The sequence below is a fragment of the Aulonocara stuartgranti genome (genome assembly GCF_965226115.1).
Source record: "Aulonocara stuartgranti genome assembly, chromosome: 3".
In the NCBI taxonomy this organism is placed as follows: domain Eukaryota; kingdom Metazoa; phylum Chordata; class Actinopteri; order Cichliformes; family Cichlidae; genus Aulonocara; species Aulonocara stuartgranti.
This window is the reverse complement of record NC_138941.1, coordinates 7,749,671-7,772,214: the sequence shown is the minus strand read 5'-3', so window position 1 is coordinate 7,772,214 and position 22,544 is coordinate 7,749,671. Positions and strand designations below refer to the sequence as shown.

Sequence of the window (22,544 nt, the reverse complement as noted above, 5' to 3'; positions counted from 1 at the left end):
TGTGTCTGTGTGTGTGTGTGTGTGTGTTCCAGATGTGACCCTGTGACCCCAAAGCTGGTGCTAAGAGTCCAGCGGTCCCCCTAACAAAGGGCTCTTATACTTAACCAGACACAGAGTAGGTGTCCTCCTACACCAGGGGTCTCAAACTCGTGGCCCGCGGGCCAATTGCGGCCCGCAGGACGATAGTTTTTGGCCCCACCTTAACATGAAAATGTAATGTTAGTTTGATAATGTATGACACTTTACAGTGTTGTGGGCGGAGCTGAATTAACCCACCAATCAGGATATGGATCTCAGGGGACACCAGCCGGGCTTGATGCAAGCAGGGAAACATTTCTCAATGAGTCAAAGTTCCAGCAGCGTTGCCCTGGAGTGTTTCTTTCTTTCCTGTGCCTGGCTGGCTTCCTCCTTTCTATTGGGCAAACGCCGACATTCGCCCCAGTGCGCTGCGTTCACAACACTTCAAAAAAAGTTGTTTTTTTAAGTTGCTGCCCAGCGGGACATTATACGTATATAGATTTATACACACGTCAGTGGGATTTAAAGTTATTTTTCCACAGAGAGAGATCTCATATTAACTCTCACAGTGATGCGTAGGCGGCGGGATAAAAGAAAAGTCATGAACTCAATGCAGCCCAATTTAGTCTGCAGTCACATAGCGACACCTGTTCATCGGCAACAACAGTCCCCGGTAACCCGGACTAATTATAGGGTCGCACCGTAATTTGTGGCTCCATGTTTTTATTTGCATCACTGCGTTTGCATTGCAGCAAACATGAACATTACATATATTTCAATATAATGTAAAAGCAGTCAAAACAACTAACATCAGAAACAGCTGATGTTATTTGTTATATGTCACGGTGTCATTTCCGCTTCTTTCTCCTGTAACAACAGCCCGGCGCCGTGAGCAGTCGCCTGTTTTGCGCTCGCTATCCCTGCACTTTCTACCATCTGCAAACGCCACGGTGTTCGTGTCGTCATGAAAGACATGAACATCGAGCGTAAAAACAAAGGAGACTGCTACCGGCTTTTTATCTGCCGATCGCCGTGCTACGGTTGCAAGAAAAAGAAGCAGAAATGACGTTCTCTACGCGTTGAGACGTTCCCCGTCCGTCGGCTAAACGCTTGATTGAAACTTCAATGCGACAGTGACACCAAGTAGAATTATAAATGTCACATAGCCCCAAACATGTCTTTTTCAAAGCCTGCGGTGAAGAGAAAGGTTGGTGATGAGCACCGACAATTTCAGGAAAAGTGGGAAATGCAATATTTCTTTGTTGAGCACAGGGGCACCCCGACCTGTCTTATTTGCACAGAGAAAGTTGCGCTGCACAAGGAATACAATTTGAAACGTCATTACACAACTAGACATGCTGAGCTGGATGCAGAATACCAGGGAGACGAGAGAGCGAACCGGGTTGCCAGTCTTAAAACAGATCTACTGAGGCAGCAAGATTTCTCCAAGAAAGCAACCAAAGAGAATAATGCAGCAGTCGGAGCCACGTGGTTAGTGAGATGATTGCTAAAGCAGGGAAGCCATTCACAGAAGGTGCATTTGTCTAAAAGTGCATATTGCAGGCTGCAAATATAGTCTGTCCGGGAAAGAAAGGTCAGTTTAGCAACATCAGCCTTTCTGCCAACACCGCAGCAGATCGCATTTCTGACCTGTCAAGTGACATTTATGACCAACTGTGTGAGAAAGCCAAATGTTTCAGTGTATACTCAGTCGCTCTTGATGAGACCACAGACATCACCGACACTGCCCAGCTCCCAATGTATGTCCGTGGTGTTGATGACAGTTTTGAAGTGATGGAGGAGCTGCTCACAGTAATTCCAATGCATGGCCAGACCACCGCTCAGCAGATATTTACAAGCTGTGTGATGCCATTGAGAATGTTGGTTTGCCATGGAAGAGGTTTGTTGGAATAACAACAGATGGAGCGCCATCAATGACAGGGAGGAAACATGGACTGGTGGCACAAAACAAACTGGAAGAGGAAGGCGTGGAGGAGGCCATTGCTCTGCACTGCATCATCCATCAGCAGGTCCTTTGCAGCAAATGCCTGAAGTTTGACAATGTGATGTCTATTGTTGTGAAATGCATCAACCAAATCAGATCCAGGGGCTTAAAGCACCGAAGGTTCTGAGCTTTTTTAGAGGAAATGGAGTCAGAATATGGGGATGTGCTCGACTTCACTGAGGTACGTTGGCTCAGCAGGGGAAATGTATTAAAGAGACTTTTTGAGTTGAGAGCAGAAGTGAAGCCTTCATGGAGAAGGATGGAGTTAGTGTTCCTGTGCTAACTGATCCCAAATGGCTCATGGACTCAGCTTTTCTTGTTGATATGACACATGAGCTTAATGTACTGAACAAGACGTTACAAGGCCAGGGGCAACTTGTCAGTGCTGCCTATGACAACGTGAGAGCATTCTCCACAAAACTGGCGCTCTGGAAAGCTCAGCTCTCTCAGACAAACCTTTGCCATTTCCCAGCATGCAAGGCACTCGTGGATGCAGGCACACCATTCAGTGCTGACGAGTATGTTGATGTCATTTTGAGGCTACAGGAGGAATTTGATCACAGATTTGCTGACTTCAAGACACACAGAGCCACCTTTCACATTTTTGCGGACCCCTTCTCCTTTGATGTGCAAGATGCCCCTTCTGTGCTTCAAATGGAGCTCATTGAGCTGCAGTGCAACTCTGAACTCAAAGCAAAGTTCAGGGAGGTGAGTGGAAAAGCAGACAAGCTTGGACAATTTTTGAGAGAATTGAGCCCTAGTTTCCCTCGGCTTTCCCGAATGTTCAAGCGGACCATGTGCCTTTTTGGTAGCACATACTTGTGCCAAAAGCTCTTCTCCACTTTGAACTTCAATAAGTCCAAGTACAGGTCCAGACTTACGGATGATCATCTTCAAGACATACTGAGAGTCGCAACTGCTTCCTCCCTCAGGCCAAATCTGGCTCGGCTATGCGAGAGGAAACGCTGCCAGGTCTCTAGCAGCAAGGAGTAGGCAAGAGAAGCCATGTTCAGAAGAACAGTTCATTTTCTACAGTGTTCCATTCATGTTCAGAAGAAGGTTATAGAACTGTTAATACAGACATTTCAATCTAAATACAGCAGATATAGAAGACTGAAAAAAACACAAGTTCACTGACTAAAAATATCTTATTATTATTTTATTTATGTTTTACAGATTGATTGATTTTCTTATTAATTCTTAATTTGTTTATTTATTTTTCATATTTTGTGTTAAAAAATAAAAATAAAGAGATTTGAGAAGATTGGAATTTTTTAACCATGCCTTTCTTGTGGAAAACCTAATGCGGCCCAGCCTCACCCAGACTCTGCCTGCAGCGGCCCCCAGCTAAATTGAGTTTGAGACCCCTGTCCTACACCATAAATCAGTAAGAGAGGGTACGACCTCTCTCATGGCCCCAAGTGGTGTGTGCATGCCAGAGCACTCTGGAAGGCACACAGAGTCTTTACAGACTACTCAGGATCAAACCTCTATCATCATGCAATCGATTATACAACTCTAAGCATATATGAGTAAATATTTCTAAGCATAAATGACAATCAACAATATAAACCTTACAGCTGGTTTTAATAACAGAATTCATTTGTTTCTCAAACGAGAAAGAGCTATTGAGAAACACTCCTAAATCTTTAGTTCTTAACTTTTCCAGTGGGCCAAGGTCAACATTATCTGCTAATGCTAAATAGGCTGCCGTTATTAACTAATGCTAATTTGACATGAATTAGCATTATGCACTAATGCTAACACTTACTTTTTTTAACAATGTGAGTAGCTAATGCTAACACTATTTCCCTTAACTTTATAACAATGTGAACGGCTAATGCTAACACTCTTTTTCCTAGCATTACAACATCTGAGCTGCTAATGCTAAGTAGGCTGCCATTAGCACCTACGTCTAATTTAAGGCAAATACGCATTAGAACCTAATGCTCATATCGTTTTCCTTTGCTTTATAACAATGTGAGCAGCTACTGCTAAATAGCATTAGCTAATAACAGCAGTCTAATTTAATGCAAGTTAGCCTCATTTGCATTACAACGATGTGAGGAGTTAACGCTAAGTATGCTGCCATTAGTGGCTAATTCTAATTAGGGGTGAATAAATATTACCAGCTAATGCTAATATCGTATTCTCTTCCCTTTTAACAATGTGAGCAGCTAGTGCTAGGTAGGCTGATGCTAGCAGCTAATGCTAAAGCTAATTTAATGTGAATTAGCATCACATTAGTGAGGAGTTAATGCTAAGTAGACTGCCATTAGCAGGTAATGCTAATTTTAGGTGAATAGGAATTGGCAGATAATGCTAATACCATATTTTCTTGCTTTATAACAATGTGACCAGCTAATGCTATGTAGGTTGCCGTTATTAGCTAATACTAATTTGAGGTGAATTAGCATTATCCCCTTATGCTAACAATGTTTTTTCTTACTTTTTAACAATACAAGTAGCTAATGTGAACACTTTTTTTTTTTATTGAATTCTAATTTTTCCCTTGCGATGTGAAGAGTTAATGCTAAATAGGATGCCATTAGTGGCTAATTCTAATTTTAGATGAGAAAGCATTAGAAGCTAATGCTAATACCATATTTTCTTGCTTTATATCAATATTAGTAGGTAATGCTAAGTACGTAGCCATTATTAGCTAATGCTAATTTAGGTGAATTAGCATTATCCACTAATGCTAACACTGTTTTTGCCAACTCTTTTCCCTTGCATTATAACAATATGAGCAGCTAATGCTAAGAAGGCTGCCATTATTAGGTAATGCTAATTATTATGTGCATTATCCGCTGCTGCTAGCAATGTTTTATCTTACCTTTTAACAATATCAGCAGCTAATGCTAACACTACTTTAATTTCAGTTAAACCTACTTAGCATTAATTAACTTCATTTAGCATTAAGAAGTTTTTGCTATAGGCTACCATTAGTGGCTAATGCTAATTTTAGGTAAATAGAAATTGGCAGCTAATGCTAATACCATATTTTCTTGCCTTATAACAATGTGACCAGCTAATGCTAAGCAGGTGCCATTATTAGCTAATACTAATTTGAGATGAATTAGCATTATCCGCTTATGCTAACAATGTTTTTTCTTACTTTTTAACAATACGCCATTAGTGGCTAATTCTAATTTTAGATGAAAAAGGATTAACAGCTAATGCTCATACTGTTTGCTTTGTAAGAATGACAGCAGCTAATGATATGAAGTCTACCGTTATTAACTAATGCTAATTTGATGAGAATTAGCATTATCCGATAATGGTAACTCTTTTCCCCTGCATTATAACAATGTCAGGAGTTAATGCTAAGTAGACTGCCATTAGGGGCTAACTCTAATTAGGGGTGAATAATTATTAGCAACTAATACTAATACCGTTTTCTCTTTTTCCTTATAACAACTTGAGCAGCTAATGCTAATTTGATGCGAATTAGCATTATATTAGTGAGCAGTTAATGCTAAGTAGGCTGCCATTATTAACTAATACTACGTTGACGTGAATTAGCATTATCCGTTGGGTAACAACAAAGTGAGGAATTAATGCTAAGTTGGCTGCTTTTAGCGGCTTATTCTAATTAGGGGTGAATAATTATTAGCAGCAAATGCTAATACCGTTTTCTCTTTCCTTATAACAATATGAGCAGTTAATGCTAATTTGATGTAAATTAGCATTATATTAGTGAGGAGTTAATGCTAAGTAGGCTGCCATTAGCAGCTAAAGGTAATTTGAGGTGAATAAGCACTAGTAGCTAATGCCAATACCCTTTTCTCTTGTGTTATAATGATGTGAAACGTTAATATTGTTCTCAAACAACAGAATGAGAATGAAATATTGATTCTAACAGGGCCCATAAACAGCATTAGCTTAGCAGCATTAGCTTATCAGAGTCTCCATCATGGTCACACAAATCCTTAGCGGAGCAAAGTGGCCTACTTAGCAATAGCTGCTGTAGAAAGCAAAGGGAAAACAGTATTAGCATTAGCTGCTAAATGTGCACTTGAGAACAAATCTATTGTGAATTCAGCCGTGAATGTAGTGTTTCCAGTAAGCTTCCATTTCCAAATGTTAGCTGCTCCTGTCTGCCTCTTTGTCACACACACAGACTGAAATGATTCACAGCCTTGTTTCATCCTTCTGTCAGTGTCACTGACTGTCACTGTGACTGTGGACATACAGCATGGGAAACACACACATGGCTGATACTTGTATCTAAAGTTACAAAATGTTGTCTCTGTCCAAATATTACCTAACTGTAAGTCTACTTTTAATGAAACTCTCAACATGACTTATCAGTTATCATTACTGTTCCTGCAAACAGACTCCTTGAAGACCCCCTACATAAATATCCATGTACTATCCAGCTAGACTAGTGTGTCTGTCCCTGAAAATATTCCTGCATGTGTGATTGCTCATGTCTCATCTGCAGGAAACAAACAGGAAGTGAGTGAAAGACACAGGAAATGATTCCAGCTCTTCCTCCTATATCAGACATTCTCTCCATACCTGAGAGTGTCCAGTCTCCAGCCTGGATCCTTCAGTCCAGCCGACAGAAGCTTCATTCCTGAGTCACCTGGATGATTGTAGCTCAGGTCCAGCTCTCTCAGATGGGAGGGGTTGGAGGTCAGAGCTGAGGCCAGAGAAGTACAGCCTTCCTCTGTGATCAGACAGCCTGACAGACTGCAGACACACAAAACAACAATCCATCTGTTATCCATCTCTATAGCAGCATAACTAAGTGATGGTTCAGGGTCACCTGATCCAGCTCTAACTATAAGTTTTATCAAAAAGGAAAGTTTGAAGCTGATCTTCAAAGTAGAGAGGGTGTCTGTCTCCTGAACTCAAACTGGGAGCTGCTTCCACACCCAGTCCAACATAGCCAGGCTTTCTTTGTGTTTCCTGCTTTGACAAAACCTCAAATCCCAGTCAGAGATGGTGAGCATCATCACAGTGATGATCATTTCTCTGTTAACCCAGGCTTTCTGCTTCAGGATCTGTGCACGCTCACAGAACAAGGAGACCTTTAAACATCATTTCACTAAATGGATGGACTGAGCTCAGCCTACAGATGAACTGGATAAATAAAAGATTTGACCTCAGTGTGCTCAGTGTTCCTGTCTATTCCTAACATATTCCTAACATGATAGCTGCACTTTAGAGCTCTAAAACTGGAACTGACACATATTTAAACTCTACATGTTACTCAGTACATTCAGTTCTGACACTCGCCCACAGTCCAACAAAGGAAACATGGAGATCACATCAGTTTGTCACCAAAGTCTAATTATTCCAGAGGGCAGTGTTGATACAACTAAAGTTATTTTTAAGCAAAGTTGAGTTTTTTATTGTCGCAGTACTTCATGTCTGAAGTATCACTTAAATGCATTACACGCTGTTGATGGCAGCAAACAAACCACCCAAACAAACAGAGGTGGGAGGCTTGGGCAGACTACGTAGGATCAGCTTGTGGGAGGAGTCAGGATAAAACCAAAGAAAGACAAGCTAACAAACACCACAGTGAAGTGAGTAGCTACAAACTGCAGGCCGATTAGTGTTGTTGAAGAAGTCGGTCTGAGGAACGTTCTTAGGATCAACAAATGACGGCATGTATGAGCCTCCCTCAAGACGCACCATCACAAGAAGAACACATGAGCTGTAGAAAAAGGAGAGACTATGAAAGCCACGGCGTTACAACGTGCACCAGCTGTTGGTCTCTCTGGAGACTACTGGGCGTGGCTGGGTAACCATGGTTACTTGGGAGTTACAGTACATGATATTAATGAAGAGTGGGAGCTGCGTTCTATAGCAAACAATTTGTTATGAGGTAATCAGCTGATCTTAGTTTAACCGGAAGCCCTTCACAATAATTGCAATGCCTTTATTTTGTACAACTACCATCAGTTCGTCTGTACTGATGGTAACTTAAAGTCACACTAATGTCGTTTAGTTTCTATAGTTTATGTAGTAGAAGTATACTACAGTACCCTGATCACTGATAGGACAGATTTATGTAGATATACACCTTTGTGTTTAACATTACTGCATTATAGTACTGTGATCTTTGTCCTTATATATGGCTATATTAGCTATACTGATGTACGTACATATAACTGGATATGTAACTTATCTATTCATCTTATTTGTCATGTATTTGTATTGTGTACTTCCTTTTTGTAAGAAACCACACACATGATCACAGCCGCAAGAATCAATCAGTGAAAGAATAAAGTGTCTCAAACCAAACCTTAAGCTCTTTATTCCACATGCTGGGATCATTTGGCCTTCAGTGGTGTTCTGGCTGACACACCGGAGTGACCAGAGTGCTAAAGAGTGAATCGGACACACCAGTGTCATCTCTGATATCTCCACTACATTTAATCGTCCTTCAGCTTGTGGCTGCCGTTAGCTGGTCTGCTAGTTAGCTGATTTGCTATTTAGCCGGTGTGCTAGTTAGCTGGTGTGCTAGTTAGCCGGTTCGCTAGTCAGCTGGTGTGCTGACCAGCGAACCAGTAGGTTACAAGATGAGCTTGTCTGTCTGATGAGCCAGCTCTCTCTGTCTTGGTCATTTTGTCCTTGGGCAAAACCTAACCTACCACTACAACTGTAGCTTACCTCCACCAGTGTGTGAATGTGAGAGTGAATGAATACAGGGAGTGCAGAATTATTAGGCAAATGAGTATTTTGTCCACATCATCCTCTTCATGCATGTTGTCTTACTCCAAGCTGTATAGGCTCGAAAGCCTACTACCAATTAAGCATATTAGGTGATGTGCATCTCTGTAATGAGAAGGGGTGTGGTCTAATGACATCAACACCCTATATCAGGTGTGTATAATTATTAGGCAACGTCCTTTCCTTTGGCAAAATGGGTCAAAAGAAGGACTTGACAGGCTCAGAAAAGTCAAAAATAGTGAGATATCTTGCAGAGGGATGCAGCAGTCTCAACAACTACATCAGTATTAGCTCAATAACAATTTCTGCAATTCAATTGTGGACATTCATTTTTAAACCTTGTGTAAAACGATAAAACCTCAAAGTCTGAGCATTATTCTTTGTGCAAACAGCTCTTGCAGGTTCCCCCGGACTTAGGTTATTTTTATTATTTAATTACTTTCCTTTAAGCAGCTGTTCAGGCTACTAAACTCATCCCAGAAATAACAAGTGACACCATTAATAGTAGAGGTGGGAATCACCATACAACTCGCGATACGATATTATCACAATACTTAACGCATGATACGATATTATTGCGATTTTTTAAAATATTTTGCGATATTTAAATTCTGCACATAAAGGTAAACTTTATCAATATTCATTTTATCTAATATCAAAGTCTCACACTCAGTCTTTCTCTCATTTCAGTCAGTTTTATTGTTGACAAACTGAACGGTTTGTATTACAGTCTAGTCCAACTTAACTGAATGCAACCATCTGGTACAATTATAGCTATTCTGAACTATGCAATTTATGAAAACTATGCAGCCCCTTCAGCAACTGAAGAATTTGAAAGTAAATTTAAAAAAATATATAATTTTACATTAAATAAAAAAGTTTCAAACTTAATTTAAATTAAACATGTCTTAAATTAAAATAAGTAAACTGTCATGTTTATTGCTGCCAAAAAAAAAGTTAAACACATTTGGACAGTGAAGGAATGTCAGGATTGTTGCTCAGAAAAAGGATCAACATGCTCTGAAGTCAACATGCTCTGACTCCAGAGCATGTTGACTTCAGAGAAAAAATTGTTTGTAACAAAATATCGATTTCTGCTGTCCCTGTATCGATACATTATTAGCAAACAAAATATCACGATACTACACAGTATCGATTTTTTCCCCCACCCCTAATTAATAGTGGAGCTAACTTTAACAGGTGAAACTGATTTGACCTATAAGGCTACTGCAGTTACTTCTTATCAGGTTTAGTAGGGAAGACATCTGGATGAGGTAGTTAGTAGTATGTAGTTAGTACCGGGCGACTCCCCTCCCCCACATCGGCACCAGAACCCTGTATTATCTACAGGGTAAGACTGCCTGTTTTATCAAACTATGGCCATTACTACTGTGATCATTTGCAGCCCAGTGTGCCGCTCTCTCTGCTGGGATGAACCACTGGAGCTCACCCAGTCATCCCTTTCTTTCTCTCAAGAAGAAGTGAAATAAATATATTTATTATGTTACGAGTCTAATATTCTTTAAATCAAACTGTAATGAATAAATCAAGCAAGAAGATTTGGTGGCTCCACGTGTTGTAGAAGAAAAGATAAACATCTCATTTTGAGAAATCAGCCTTTAAAATTAAGTACTGTGAATAAAAAACAAACAGCGAGCCAATCAGCAGTCGCCAATATCCTCCTAATTTCATTCACAAAGAAATCAAATATATATATATTATGGGCCCAAAGGAGCCTAAATCTTTAAATTAGGCAGTACGTGAAGTATTTTTTTAAATAAACAGAGACATGACTATAACAACTTTTAGTAATTCAGAGTCCAATTATCCACTCAAATGTAAATAAAAGTTCACTTGACAGCTGTAAAAGTTACCTGTTTATACAATAATATAAATCACATTTCAAATGATCATCTGTGGAAAAGTTTGAATCCTGACCTGAGAGTTTCCACTGCACACTGTGAACTCTTTAGTCCAGCGGACAGAAGCTTCACTCCTGAATCCTGCAGATCAGAGTTACTCAGGTCCAGCTCTCTCAGACTGGAGGACTGGGAGCTGAGGACTGAGGACAGAGCTTCACAGCTTCTCTCTGACAGGTTACAGCCACTCAGTCTGAAAAATAAAAGACAGTCTATACAACAAATACTCATGTAGAGCTTGTTAATACATTTCACAACATTAAATGTTGACTTTCTATTTTTAAAGGAAACAAACATACTAAGATACAACATCATATGGATGAACTTTAATTAAGAATTCTAAAAACAAACTGTTCCCTGATCTGACCTCAGAGTATTCAGTTTACAGTTTAAACGTTGTAGTCCAGCAGACAGAAGCTTCACTCCTGAATCCTGCAGCTTTCTGATACTCAGGTCCAGCTCTGTCAGACTAGAGGACTGCGAGCTGAGAACTGAGGACAGAGCTTCACAGTTTTCCTCTGAGAGTTCACAGATGTTAAGTCTGAAGATAAAAACATGAATAAAGATTGTTGTTAAAGTGTAATCAGGGTGCAATAGCTTATTGTCTTGTGCTGAGCAGGTTAGTAAAACTTCACTTTAACTTGGAAATGAATAAAAATGCTATGAAACAAGGATAACTGGATAAAGACATAAACAAAAACAAACATCAAACACAAACAAACAGAACTAAACAGAATACAAATTGATCTGACCTCAGAACATTCAGTTTGGCATGTGGACTCTCCACTGCAGCAGACAGAAGCTTTACTGCTGAAGCCTTCAGGCTGTCGGTACTCAGGTCCAGCTCTCTCAGACTACAGGACTGGGAGCTGACCACTGACAACAAATTTTCACAGCCTTTCTCTGAGACGTTACAGCTGCTCAGTCTGTGAGAGAAAGGAAAAAAACAAAAACAAAAAAAAAAACAAACAATATATGTGATCAAATTAAATTTGTTTATATGTTGAACCCTTTTTTTAATTTTAAACCTTTGAGACTATGAGTGCTACCAGTCCAGTGCACATGATTGGTACCTTGATGGTACCTTGCTCAGGGGTACCACAAGGTAACTATTCGGTGGATTCGACCCCTGACCTTATGATCATGGGCCGACCACTCTGCCTACTGAGCTAATAATTCTGTGTATACTGTCATACAATATTAACTAAAACAATTATTTTAGAAAATTTTAGTAATTCAATAATCATGCTCATTACCTGTGTATTGTGAATAACACTTGATTTTAAACACTAGCTGTATAAAACTCTTCCTGTTAAAGGTGTGTATAAAGGAGATGAGCTGAAATGCAGACTTCATGGAGAATGTTTGCTGTCAGCATATATCAAAGACAAAGCAGAGATCCATCCAGTCTCTTCCACTAAGCCCACAGAGGGACAGACAACCACTCTCACTCACACCTGCATGAAGTTTAGATCACCAGGTAACCTAACTGCATGTCTGTGGACAGTGGGAGGAAACTGTAGAGGACCCAGAGTGAACCCACTGTAATTCTGTGATAACACTGGTTATGGAAGCCTTACAGTTACATATGGTTACTGACAAGAAACACGACCTTAGAGGCAATTTCAGTAATGAAGACCGAGTTTCTCCCTCCATACAGGATGAAAACATGACAGCACAGCAGAGATTTATATTTAAAAAGGGAGGGTGTGCACTGAAAGTGAGATACAAACTTGAACTTAAATTATGAACATCAGAAAAAGATGTAGGTGAAGTCTGGCAGGTGAAGTTTGTGCTTTAGAATAAAACAACCAAACTCCTGGAGTTGGAGACAAATGAACAAGCTGAGGATAATAAACCTGTCAGAGGGGCTGAAGCATCAGAGCTCATGTTCTTATAGGCTGGGTCTGGATTGTCCTTTGATAAGAGTTACAGAACAAAGTGTGTTTTAGAAATGCTGGAGTGAAACATTAAAACTACCATATATTTACCGAGTGACTGATGATCATTTAATTCACTATTTTAAAAAAATGTTACAGTGCTCTTTGAACTCAGCATTTCTGATTTATTTCCCATGATTTTAACAATGAAGCGATGACAACATGTTTACTTACAGAGCTTTGTTGGAGGCTTTGACCACTGGCAGCAGCCTCAGAAGAGCCTCCTCTGAAGCAGAGTATTTCTGCAGGTCAAACACATCCAGATCTTCTTCTGATGACAGTAAGATGAAGACCAGAGCTGACCACTGAGCAGGAGACAGTTCATCTGTGGAGAGACGTCCTGATCTCAGGGACTGTTGGATCTCCTCCACTAGAGAACGATCATTCAGTTCATTCAGACAGTGGATCAGATTGATGCTTTTCTCTGCAGACAGATCCTCACTGAGCTTCTCCTTGATGTACTGGACTGTTTTCTGATTGGTCAGTGAGCTACTTCCTGTCTGTGTCATCAGGGCTCGTAGGAGAGTCTGATTGGTCTGCAGGGAAAGACCCAGGAGGAAGCGGAGGAACAAGTCCAGGTGTCCATTTGGACTCTGTAAGGCCTTGTTCACAGCACTCTGGTAGAAGTGTGTCTCTGCAGATTCTCCTGTGTTAGACTTCTTGGATGTTGTTTGTTGTTGTTCCAGCAGATTGAGTCCAGAGTTGATGAAGGTCAGATGGACATGAAGAGCAGCCAGAAACTCCTGAACACTCAGATGGATGAAGCAGAACACCTTGTCCTGGTACAGTCCTCTCTCCTCTTTAAAGATCTGTGTGAACACTCCTGAGTACACTGAGGCTGCTCTGATATCGATGCCACACTCTGTCAGGTCTGATTCATAGAAGATCAGGTTTCCTTTCTGCAGCTGATCAAAAGCCAGTTTTCCCAGAGACTCCATCATCTTCCTGCTCTCTGGACTCCAGTGTGGATCTGTCTCAGCTTCTCCATCATACTTGACCTTCTTCACTTTGGCCTGAACCACCAGGAAGTGGATGTACATCTCAGTCAGGGTGTTGGGCAGCTGTCCTCCCTCTCTGGTTTCCAGCACATCCTCCAGAACTGTAGCAGTGATCCAGCAGAAGACTGGGATGTGACACATGATGTGGAGGCTTCGTGATGTCTTGATGTGGGAGATGATCCTGCTGGCCTGCTCCTCATCTCTGAATCTCTTCCTGAAGTACTCCTCCTTCTGTGGGTCAGTGAACCCTCTGACCTCTGTCACCATGCCAACACAGACAGGAGGGATCTGATTGGCTGCTGCAGGTCGTGTGGTTATCCAGAGGCGAGCAGAGGGAAGCAGTTTCCCCCTGATGAGGTTTATCAGCAGCACATCCACTGAGGTGGACTTTCTAGGGTCAGTTAGGATTGTAGTTTTGTGGAAGTCCAGAGGAGGTCGACACTCATCCAGACCATCAAAGATGAACACAACCTGGAAGTCTTCAAAGCTGCAGATTCCTGCTTCTTTGGTTTCAGTAAAGAAGTGATGAACAAGTCCCACCAAGCTGAACTTTTCCTCTTTCAGCACATTCAGCTCTCTGAAAGTGAATGGAAATATGAACTGGATGTGCTGGTTGGCTTTGTCTTCAGCCCAGTCCAGGCTGTATTTCTGTGTTAAGACTGTTTTCCCAATGCCAGCCACTCCCTTTGTCAGCACTGTTCTGATTGGTTCATCTCTTCCAGGTGAGGCTTTAAAGATGTCTTCTTGTCTGATGGTTGTTTCTGGTCTGTCTGGTTTCCTGGATGCTGTTTCAATCTGTCTGACCTCATGTTCATCATTGACCTCTGCAGTCCCTCCCTCTGTGATGTAAAGCTCTGTGTAGATCTGATTCAGGAGGGTTGGGTTTCCTGCTTTAGCGATGCCCTCAAACACACACTGGAACTTCTTCTTCAGGGTGGATTTAAGGTTACGATGACAAACAGCAGCTGGAAGTTCTGAATAATAATAATAAAAATACAACTTTAACAATCACATTTTACAAAATGCTGATGACAATTTCTGACCCACTGAGAAATGACTGAACACACTGGTGTCACAAGTCTCTCATTTATCCAGCAGCTTAAATCTTTAGATAAATCCTCTTACGTCTCTGCAGACGGTCAGCCAGCTCCTCCTGCTTCATTCTCCTCAGGAAGTCCACTGTGATCTTCACAAATGCCTCTCTGCTGTTTCTCCTCTGCTCATCATCCTCCCTCTGAAACTCCAAGCACTGGGGCTTATTTGGATTCAGAGCCTTCTGGATCTTCTTCAGCTCGTTCTTCACAAAAGTGATGATGTTGTCCTCCAGCAGCTGGAACAGAATATTTATGAATGACCCACCACTCTGAACTTTAGTCCACACAACATCCACTTCTTTACGATCAAGGGGCATATCATCCACGAACTCTTTACCAATTATAGGTTTGACTTTATCTGATTAACTGAGACTTTGTCCACAACTCCATGATCCCAAAACGTTGATGCTGTTCATATGAATGCAGCGATTTCAGTGGGAGAAACATTTCACTGGTGTTCAGAGCTGAACTACCAACAGGTTGATGATCAAAGCCAGAAACTTGGAGATGTTTCAGGTGACTGAGTTGATCGTACAGACAACTGGTCTTAAAGGTTCACTCTGTTTACACATACAGATCAGTATTTAAGGTTTGACTCTCATCATCCACTGGGGCACAAACTGGGCGTCATCAGGATGCTACAACACAGAACAAACACCATCCCCACAGACACAGCAGCCAGCGAAGCAGAAGAACTTCACATCAAGAAGGTCCTGAGTAAATGTGAACGCTGGTTTGAGGGCGGAGTCAAGGAGGCCATTTATGTGAAAAGGAAAGACCATCTCTGAATGGAGGAGGGGCCTAAGGGTACAACTGTCACCATCTTACATGCTGTGATTGCAGCCATTCCCCAGCTCTCTGTGAACTGGACTCATGACCATTGATCAACAACCATTGATCAATGGTCCTGACAATATGCGTACCAATGATCAATGAACTGACCTCCCAGCCCATTGTTCCTTCAGTGGGCTGGTTTCAGTCATACAAATGTCCTGTTTATGAGATTGAAACCTGCAGTCAGCTGAGACTGAAGAAGTCACCTGATGATGATGAAACGTTTCTCCCACTGAAAACATCCAGATGAACAGAATCAAGCTTTTTGGGATTTACGTACCTGGATGATTGAGCATCAAGACACAACTCTGTGACTTTTCTCAGATGAATAAATCCTCTCCTCCAGCTTTGTTTACATCTACCAGCCCTGTGGCGCTGCCCAGGGAAATAATCTATGTGAGAGGTGGAAAGTCATACAGGTGTCTGCTCCTGCCTTCAGTTATTTTATCTACTGTGTGTCAACTGGCTGAACCTCCTCCAACTGTCTACTGTCTCCCTAAACTCAACAATGACTTAGTGATCTATCCATTCTCTGACCAAACACATCCTGCTGCAGGAGGTTAACATAGCAGCCAATGATGATCCCACTCACTGTGAACAACACATTTGGACCTGATTTGCTGCTCTGGTTTACACGTGAACTTCCACTGCTGCTGTCACCAACTTGAGAGGCTCTACAGAAAAACTGGACTTGTCCATAAAAATCATAAACTACATTACAAGGACAGCATTGCTCAATCAACTCTAATTACTACTGACATGTTATCTCTTCTAACTAAGGTACAGACACTCAAACTTGCTGCTTTCAGTGAGAAGTCAAATGTCTGAATATGAGCTGGAAGCTGCTGAGAGTCCTCCTCCTTCCCGTGGGGTTTACTTTCTCTACTACTTTCAATATAAACACGCCCCTTTCATGCACCTGCAGAGGGCCACCAGCAGATGGAGCTGTCTTAAACAAATCCACTTGGATAGTTAGCTGTAGATGACTTTATCAGTATGATTGTAGGACTTTGAGTTATTCTTTAGATTTATTTAAACTCTTATATTGTGCACAAGCGTTGAGCGACCCATAATTTCTCTGTACTTTTCATAAGAGCAGCCAGACTTTCAGCTAGTTTTTCTTTTTTAAGAGCTCAAAGATATTGAAGAAACAGTTATTCAGCTTCATTCCCACTGATCTCGACTACAAACTGTTTCACTTTGGTTTCTGTTTAAAGCCTCGATGTTTAAAACGTTTCCCTGTGATCACATTTGCACCGTCTGATTTCAAAGTTTGTTTTCTTTTGGTCGTTTAGTCCACAGAGTCCTTGGTGTTCTGAAAGGGACCTATAAATAAATGCATTATTATTAATATTAATAATAAAGTAGTTGTTGTACATGTACAGACCATAAATATGGAGTCCAGCTGTGTTTGATGCTGCTGGGCAGACTGACCACTGGGACCCTCTGAGCTCTGCTGGTCCACTCTGTGGAGGAACCATGAAGGATTAGATCAACACAGGATAAAGATCCAGGAGTTTCTGCTCAAATAACTTCATCTGAATCAAGTCTGTCAAGTTTTAGACTCTCAGATTGTGAAGATATATTTTCTGTTTTCTATGAACTTTCTTTCATCAGTGATGGAAGTGATGATGCTGCAGAAGCTCAGAGGAAACTTTGAGACTTCATCAAACTGATAAATTCACTCACTGGAAGGTAAAACTGTGATGAACCATCAACTAATGCTCTCAGGAGGCCACAGGTCCCTGAATGTAACTGTGCAGTAGATTCATCGAGTGTTTGAAACCTGACCACTTCCATATGTTTTCATTCTAACATAAGAAGTCCTTTTCTCATTGCTTTGATTTGAGTTTTGAGTTTTCTGAGTCTCGTATTTGGAGTCGAGTCTAATCAATGATCTGACAGAAGAACATTAAAAAGGATTTACCAGTGCTGTCAACATTAACATGTAGGGTTAGGGGTTCATCTGTTATCATGATTAACATGATAAAAACCTTTAACACGACACATCTGGATGCAGAACGACTCAAAATCCCTGAAATGTTTCTATCAACGCACTTCGGGCAGTTTGTCCGAGTAGAGTTACCTTTGCACACGTGCAGATGTGCAGCACATCTGTTAGTGACGGAAGCTGAACCAATCAGCTCAATATGGAAGATGACAAACACACACTGACCTCTCGATGGAAAGTTTGAGCATTAAAAAAATAACAAGACGGACCAGCCGACCAACATGAAGGACTCTGCACATCGTGACAGAAGGAATTTTCTTTTCACCGAAGCACTTCCAGCTTAAAATATCCCAACAATGCAAAGCACTGATGACACAACTGCCAAGTGGACAAACTGCAGACCTGTTAGTGTTGTTAATAACATAGTTTTGGTTCCTCGTGTCAAAGACTTGAAGAAGAGTGACAGAGAGTGTTAGACTGCTGCAGGATCAGTGCCACCTCCACAGACCTGTGAAGAAAATGATTGTTTGACAGATGGGCTCAGACTCAGGATCAGCTGAGGAGTTTGTGGCTGACAGAATCCTGCAGGTACAGAGCAGAGCCCATCATTAGCATGCAGGACTGTCCCTGGGGGGGGTCGGCTCATTCAGGAGGTTAATCAATGTTTACATGTTCAATAAACATGTTAAGTGTGTAAATTTGCCCTTTTCTCTCGAGTCTGTTTGCTCATGAAATGAACTTTGATTCGTTTACATTAAAAATGATGTTTAATGGTGATTAATCCAAATGAATCCACAGTAACCCTGTGATGAGTCTGATTAAACATTTTCATTAACAGCAGTAATATAGATTATATATTATTATATATTAGTGCACACTTAGCTTTTAGTATATATGTTTGTTACAAAGTTGTATTTACAGCAGAGAAGCTGAGTTAAAGACTGAAAACTATTCAAAGTCTCTTTGAATTGAAGCGTTTAACATTCTTTGTGTTTATTCTGCATTGACTTCATTATATGGTGTAAACGTCTGTTACAGGCTTAAATATAAAGTTGGAAAAATGTAACTGCAGCTATTGATCAAGTAATTGTGATTAATCAGGATTAATGACAGAAGATTGTGTCATTAATTAGTCATGTTTTAATCTACTGACAGCACTAGTGTTCACTCTGGTGCCTCCAACTGTTTTACGCCCTTTCAACACCTTCGTGGTCAAAAGTGTACACGCACAAAATCTACAATAAAACCCTCACGCAGCAATAGGACAGACACACAATCCATTTATCTCTGTGTCTCAAACACACACGTGTATTCAAAGCCTCGATTTGTTCATATTTCATCTGTTGTGTTTTTATCTTCAGCGTTTTCAGTGTTGCTGCATTTACACCAAAAATGTTTCCATTGATGAATCAGATTGATTTGAATGTGTTTCATCCATACAAATCCCTCCCTGGTGGTCACATGACTCTATAACATAACAGGAGTCATGTGACAAGAGTTTCATGCTGTAAAATGTCAAAATGGTTGAATGTGGTGGAGTAAAAATGTGAGATATCAACGACTTTTCTTCAATATGAAATATTTGCAGGGCCTGACAGGAAGTGGACGGACGCTCTGATCACTTCCTGTTTGCTGAAGTGGGTTTTCAGTTGTTTAGAAACCAAAGGCTTGTTTTAAAAGACAGTTTAAATGGGACTGAGGGAACGACGTGTTTGTAGTTTATATCCAACAACATCAAGCAGTTAAATCAAAGAGTTCATGTTGCTAACAGCTCACCTCTCTGCAGCAGACACAGGTTGGACTTTAAAATCAATGTAGCGCTCTTTAGACCGGTCACTCTGTAAGGACACAGAGCTGGGTGGAGGTCCAGGCTGGTCCCTGTGAATAATGATGGAGCAGTGATGTGAGTGCTGAGCTGTGACATGGAGAAGAGTCATGGACAGTTAGAGATGGTCATCTCACCTCTGAGCTTTGGTCTGGCTCTCATGTTCCCCACACAGAGTGCTTTTAGAGGGAGGGACTCCCTCCTCTCTGTCCTCACACTGATCCATGCTGCTCAATTCAGCTCACACACACTTTCTACCTGCAGAGGAAACACAAATCATTCATGTGCACATCAGCTGAAATCCTCCTTTCATCATGTGTGCTGTCCAAATATCAGCTGCTTCTTTCCTGCTTCATCTCAGTGTCAGCTGGATGCAGTCAGACAGCAGTGTGAGGCAGAGGAAGCTGCCATCAGCTGCTCTGCTATCAGTCCACTAGATGGAGCCTGAAGCACACACGATGCATTCACTGACACACACTGATTCACTGTGACTGGAAGCTTCAGTCAGTCCAACACGTGTGAACAACATTTTAAACATTTCAGCTGATCCAGGATTCAAAGAGGATCAGCAGAGTTAAAGCTTCACACTAATTCTTGCTGCTGAGTTTGCAGAGAACTGCACACACACTGATTCACTGCTAATGAGAAGCTTCTTCCATCCAGGAATTCATCATCCATCAGCTCTGCTGCTGCTCTCAGTCCTGGACTCTGATCACACACTAAAAGCAGCTTTTTAACTCGTGTCTGTAAGAACTCTTAGTGTTAGCTTAGTGTTAGCTTAGCGTTAGCTTAGCGTTAGCATGCTGTGTGCTAGCTTAGCGTCAGAGCTCTGCAGGTGTCTCGTGTGTAAATATTAATCACAGTGACAGTAAAGGAGGTAAAGGGCTGTGACGTCATCACGTACGCTGCGTCCTCTGTGGGCTCTGAGTGAACTCAAAGTACAAACTACAAGTACACAAACACGAACGTAGCTCAGAGTGGCGGACACACTCGGCCTCGTTGGTCCAGCTGTGAGTCCGTTACCGTGAACTATGGAGCGGCAGATTTGTGCTGAACTAAGCTGCACACAGCTGATGTTAGCCAGGAAACATTACACACTGACTTTAATGGAGAGACCGGAAATACAAACACACACAGTTTGTTGTGTGAAGAAATCAAACACGAGCTGAACAAACAGTAAAGTTCCTAAAGACAAACTGTTAAAGGAGGAAACAAAGCAAACTTACAGTTTCTTCACACCAACAACAAGCTCCACTCCACACCTGGACACTAAACACGGACACACAGGTGAGCTGCTTCCTGGAAGGAGGCGGGGCTCCACCTGAAACTCAGCACAGGTGGGAGGGGCTCAGCTCTGTGTGTGCTGATGTGTTAACTTTAAAAATATGCCGTCTGACTGCTCAGACTGAGTCAGAGTAAAGTTCACATGCTGACGTGTGGAGACATGAAACCTTGTTGTAGCTGCAGGTGTGAACACACTGATCCCAGATCAGCTCTGCTGTATTTGTAACATGAACATTTCTGCTGCAAAGCTTCAAATGTTCAGCATGTTTCTCTGTTTCCAGTCTATAGATCCAGTCACACTTTCTACCTTCACCTGTGCAGTAAAGACTGAGAGCAGAGCTGAAAGCAAGCGTCCAATCAGTGAGCAGCATCAACACCTGAGCTTCATTCAGACTCTGTTATTGAAGATGTTGTTGGTACAAAGTTCATCTGCTGCTCACATGAATCCATGAAAGATTTATTTCACTGAATGTTTCTTCAAAGCTCATTTCAACCTGTTGAAGTCATGAATGAAAGTGCAGACTGAGAGTGGATCACATGATGTTTGAGGTGTGTCATGTGACATGTTCAGTATTGTCACACATGTCTAGATTGTCCCTGATATCATAACTGCTCAAACACTGATGATTATATTTGAAGAATTATTCCTGATGGCAGCAAAGTTTGAATGGAGCTCTCTGTCTGTGCTGATTTGTCGCCCTCTGGAGGTCAAAGCACAAACTGCATGATGTCACTGTAACCACCACAGAGACAGGAAGTGTTTTTATGACTGAAACACTGAAATGATGCTAACAGCTGTCGTTAGGCTCACTGACAGCAGTGCTGATGTGTTCATGTCAAACACTGGCTCAGGTCAGACTCCTTCATCCTTCTCCAGCGTGAGGCCGCCCTCAGACCCACAGGAGCTCTGACCTTTGACCTCCTGACCCTAACCATTTTAGTCTTGTTGCATCTTTAAATGCAAATCCTGTGAAATGGTCAGGGGCGGCTCTAGAGAAATTTTCTTAGGGTGGCAAAATCAAAGCCTTTTCCCCCCAAACACATATGCAGGTGGTTACATGTGGTTAAAATGATTCAAATGCAGTAAGTATGCACGTTTTTCATATAAATATAGTCTATAACTTAATTATTGTCTGTACCCACATGATTACACACTTTAGTTACATGAAACATGTGAGTTTTGATGTTATGTACTGTACAGCCTGTATATTAAATACATATGTAGCCCAATAAGTATAAACTCCAGAAAGCTACACAACATGGGGCGCTTCATTTACAAACACAAGTCTAACTTAAGTTTCACTGTTTTTGTTAGAAAACAGTCACATTGTTGCAGCTTAAATTACACAAAATGTCAGAAATCTGCACTGTCATGAACAAACATGTAAACCTCATTTTTCATGATTTGTTGGATTCACCCTCTGAGGTCTGAAATACAACCGGACATTTGTGACTCCTTTGAGTTTACGTTTGTATTTCACCCTCAGATTGTTTCATTTTATTTTTTCCTCCTCTTGCTTTGTTTGGTATCTTTTCAGCTTAACTGAATTTAGTTGTTTTTTCACTGACATACTGCATTAGTATTACTATTACTATTAATGTAACTATTACTGATCTGAAATCACACAAAGAACCTAAAATCCTAGCAGTATTTTTTACTGTAAAAAAACCACAGACGTGTTGGGTAAATGTTTATAACTTGAAATGCAAATATAAATTGTACATTTTGTAAACAGATACAACTATTTATCTAAAAATGCAGCCAATACACCTGCTGTTTTTTCATTTTCTACAACCATTTAAAATAGCACTCACCTTCCTTCATTTCCACAGTGTAACATCCACCCACCTGTGTAAAATCCAAAATTCCCATGGTGTTGTTCAAAATGTGCTCTGGCACAATCATAAGCATCGCTTGCTGCTGAAAACAAGAAGAAAGCCGTCCTGCTATGGGCTGAACCATTTGTTAATGTGGAGGGGGGGACA

The 22,544-nt window shown here is 41.2% G+C and overlaps 3 protein-coding genes across 5 annotated transcripts in view; all 3 read right to left on the bottom strand.

Annotated features, from left to right (window-relative positions):
• Positions 1-22,544, bottom strand: part of LOC309702177 (NACHT, LRR and PYD domains-containing protein 3-like) — a 330,494-nt gene that overhangs the window by 1,820 nt on the left and 306,130 nt on the right. The gene's annotated exons all lie outside the window — the stretch shown is intronic.
• Positions 1-22,544, bottom strand: part of LOC309702219 (protein NLRC3-like) — a 154,133-nt gene that overhangs the window by 50,207 nt on the left and 81,382 nt on the right. Inside the window, exon 1 of one of the 3 annotated variants that reach the window (XM_082526743.1) lies at positions 20,501-20,620. The exons of the other annotated variants lie outside the window; for them this stretch is intronic. The gene's annotated coding sequence lies outside the window, so the exon portion shown is untranslated. Of the gene's footprint in view, positions 1-20,500; positions 20,621-22,544 lie in introns of those variants that run through there. 3 annotated transcript variants of the gene reach the window in all.
• The window catches only part of LOC309697173 (protein NLRC3-like), a gene marked incomplete at both ends in the record, with an annotated part of 41,808 nt that overhangs the window by 1,053 nt on the left and 18,211 nt on the right, over positions 1-22,544 (bottom strand). The window contains 5 exons of the mRNA XM_082518872.1: positions 6,548-6,721; positions 10,652-10,825; positions 12,747-14,544; positions 14,696-14,900; positions 16,886-16,978. Of these exons, the coding sequence (XP_082374998.1) occupies positions 6,548-6,721; positions 10,652-10,825; positions 12,747-14,544; positions 14,696-14,900; positions 16,886-16,978 (2,444 nt within the window). The remainder of the gene's footprint in view (positions 1-6,547; positions 6,722-10,651; positions 10,826-12,746; positions 14,545-14,695; positions 14,901-16,885; positions 16,979-22,544) is intronic.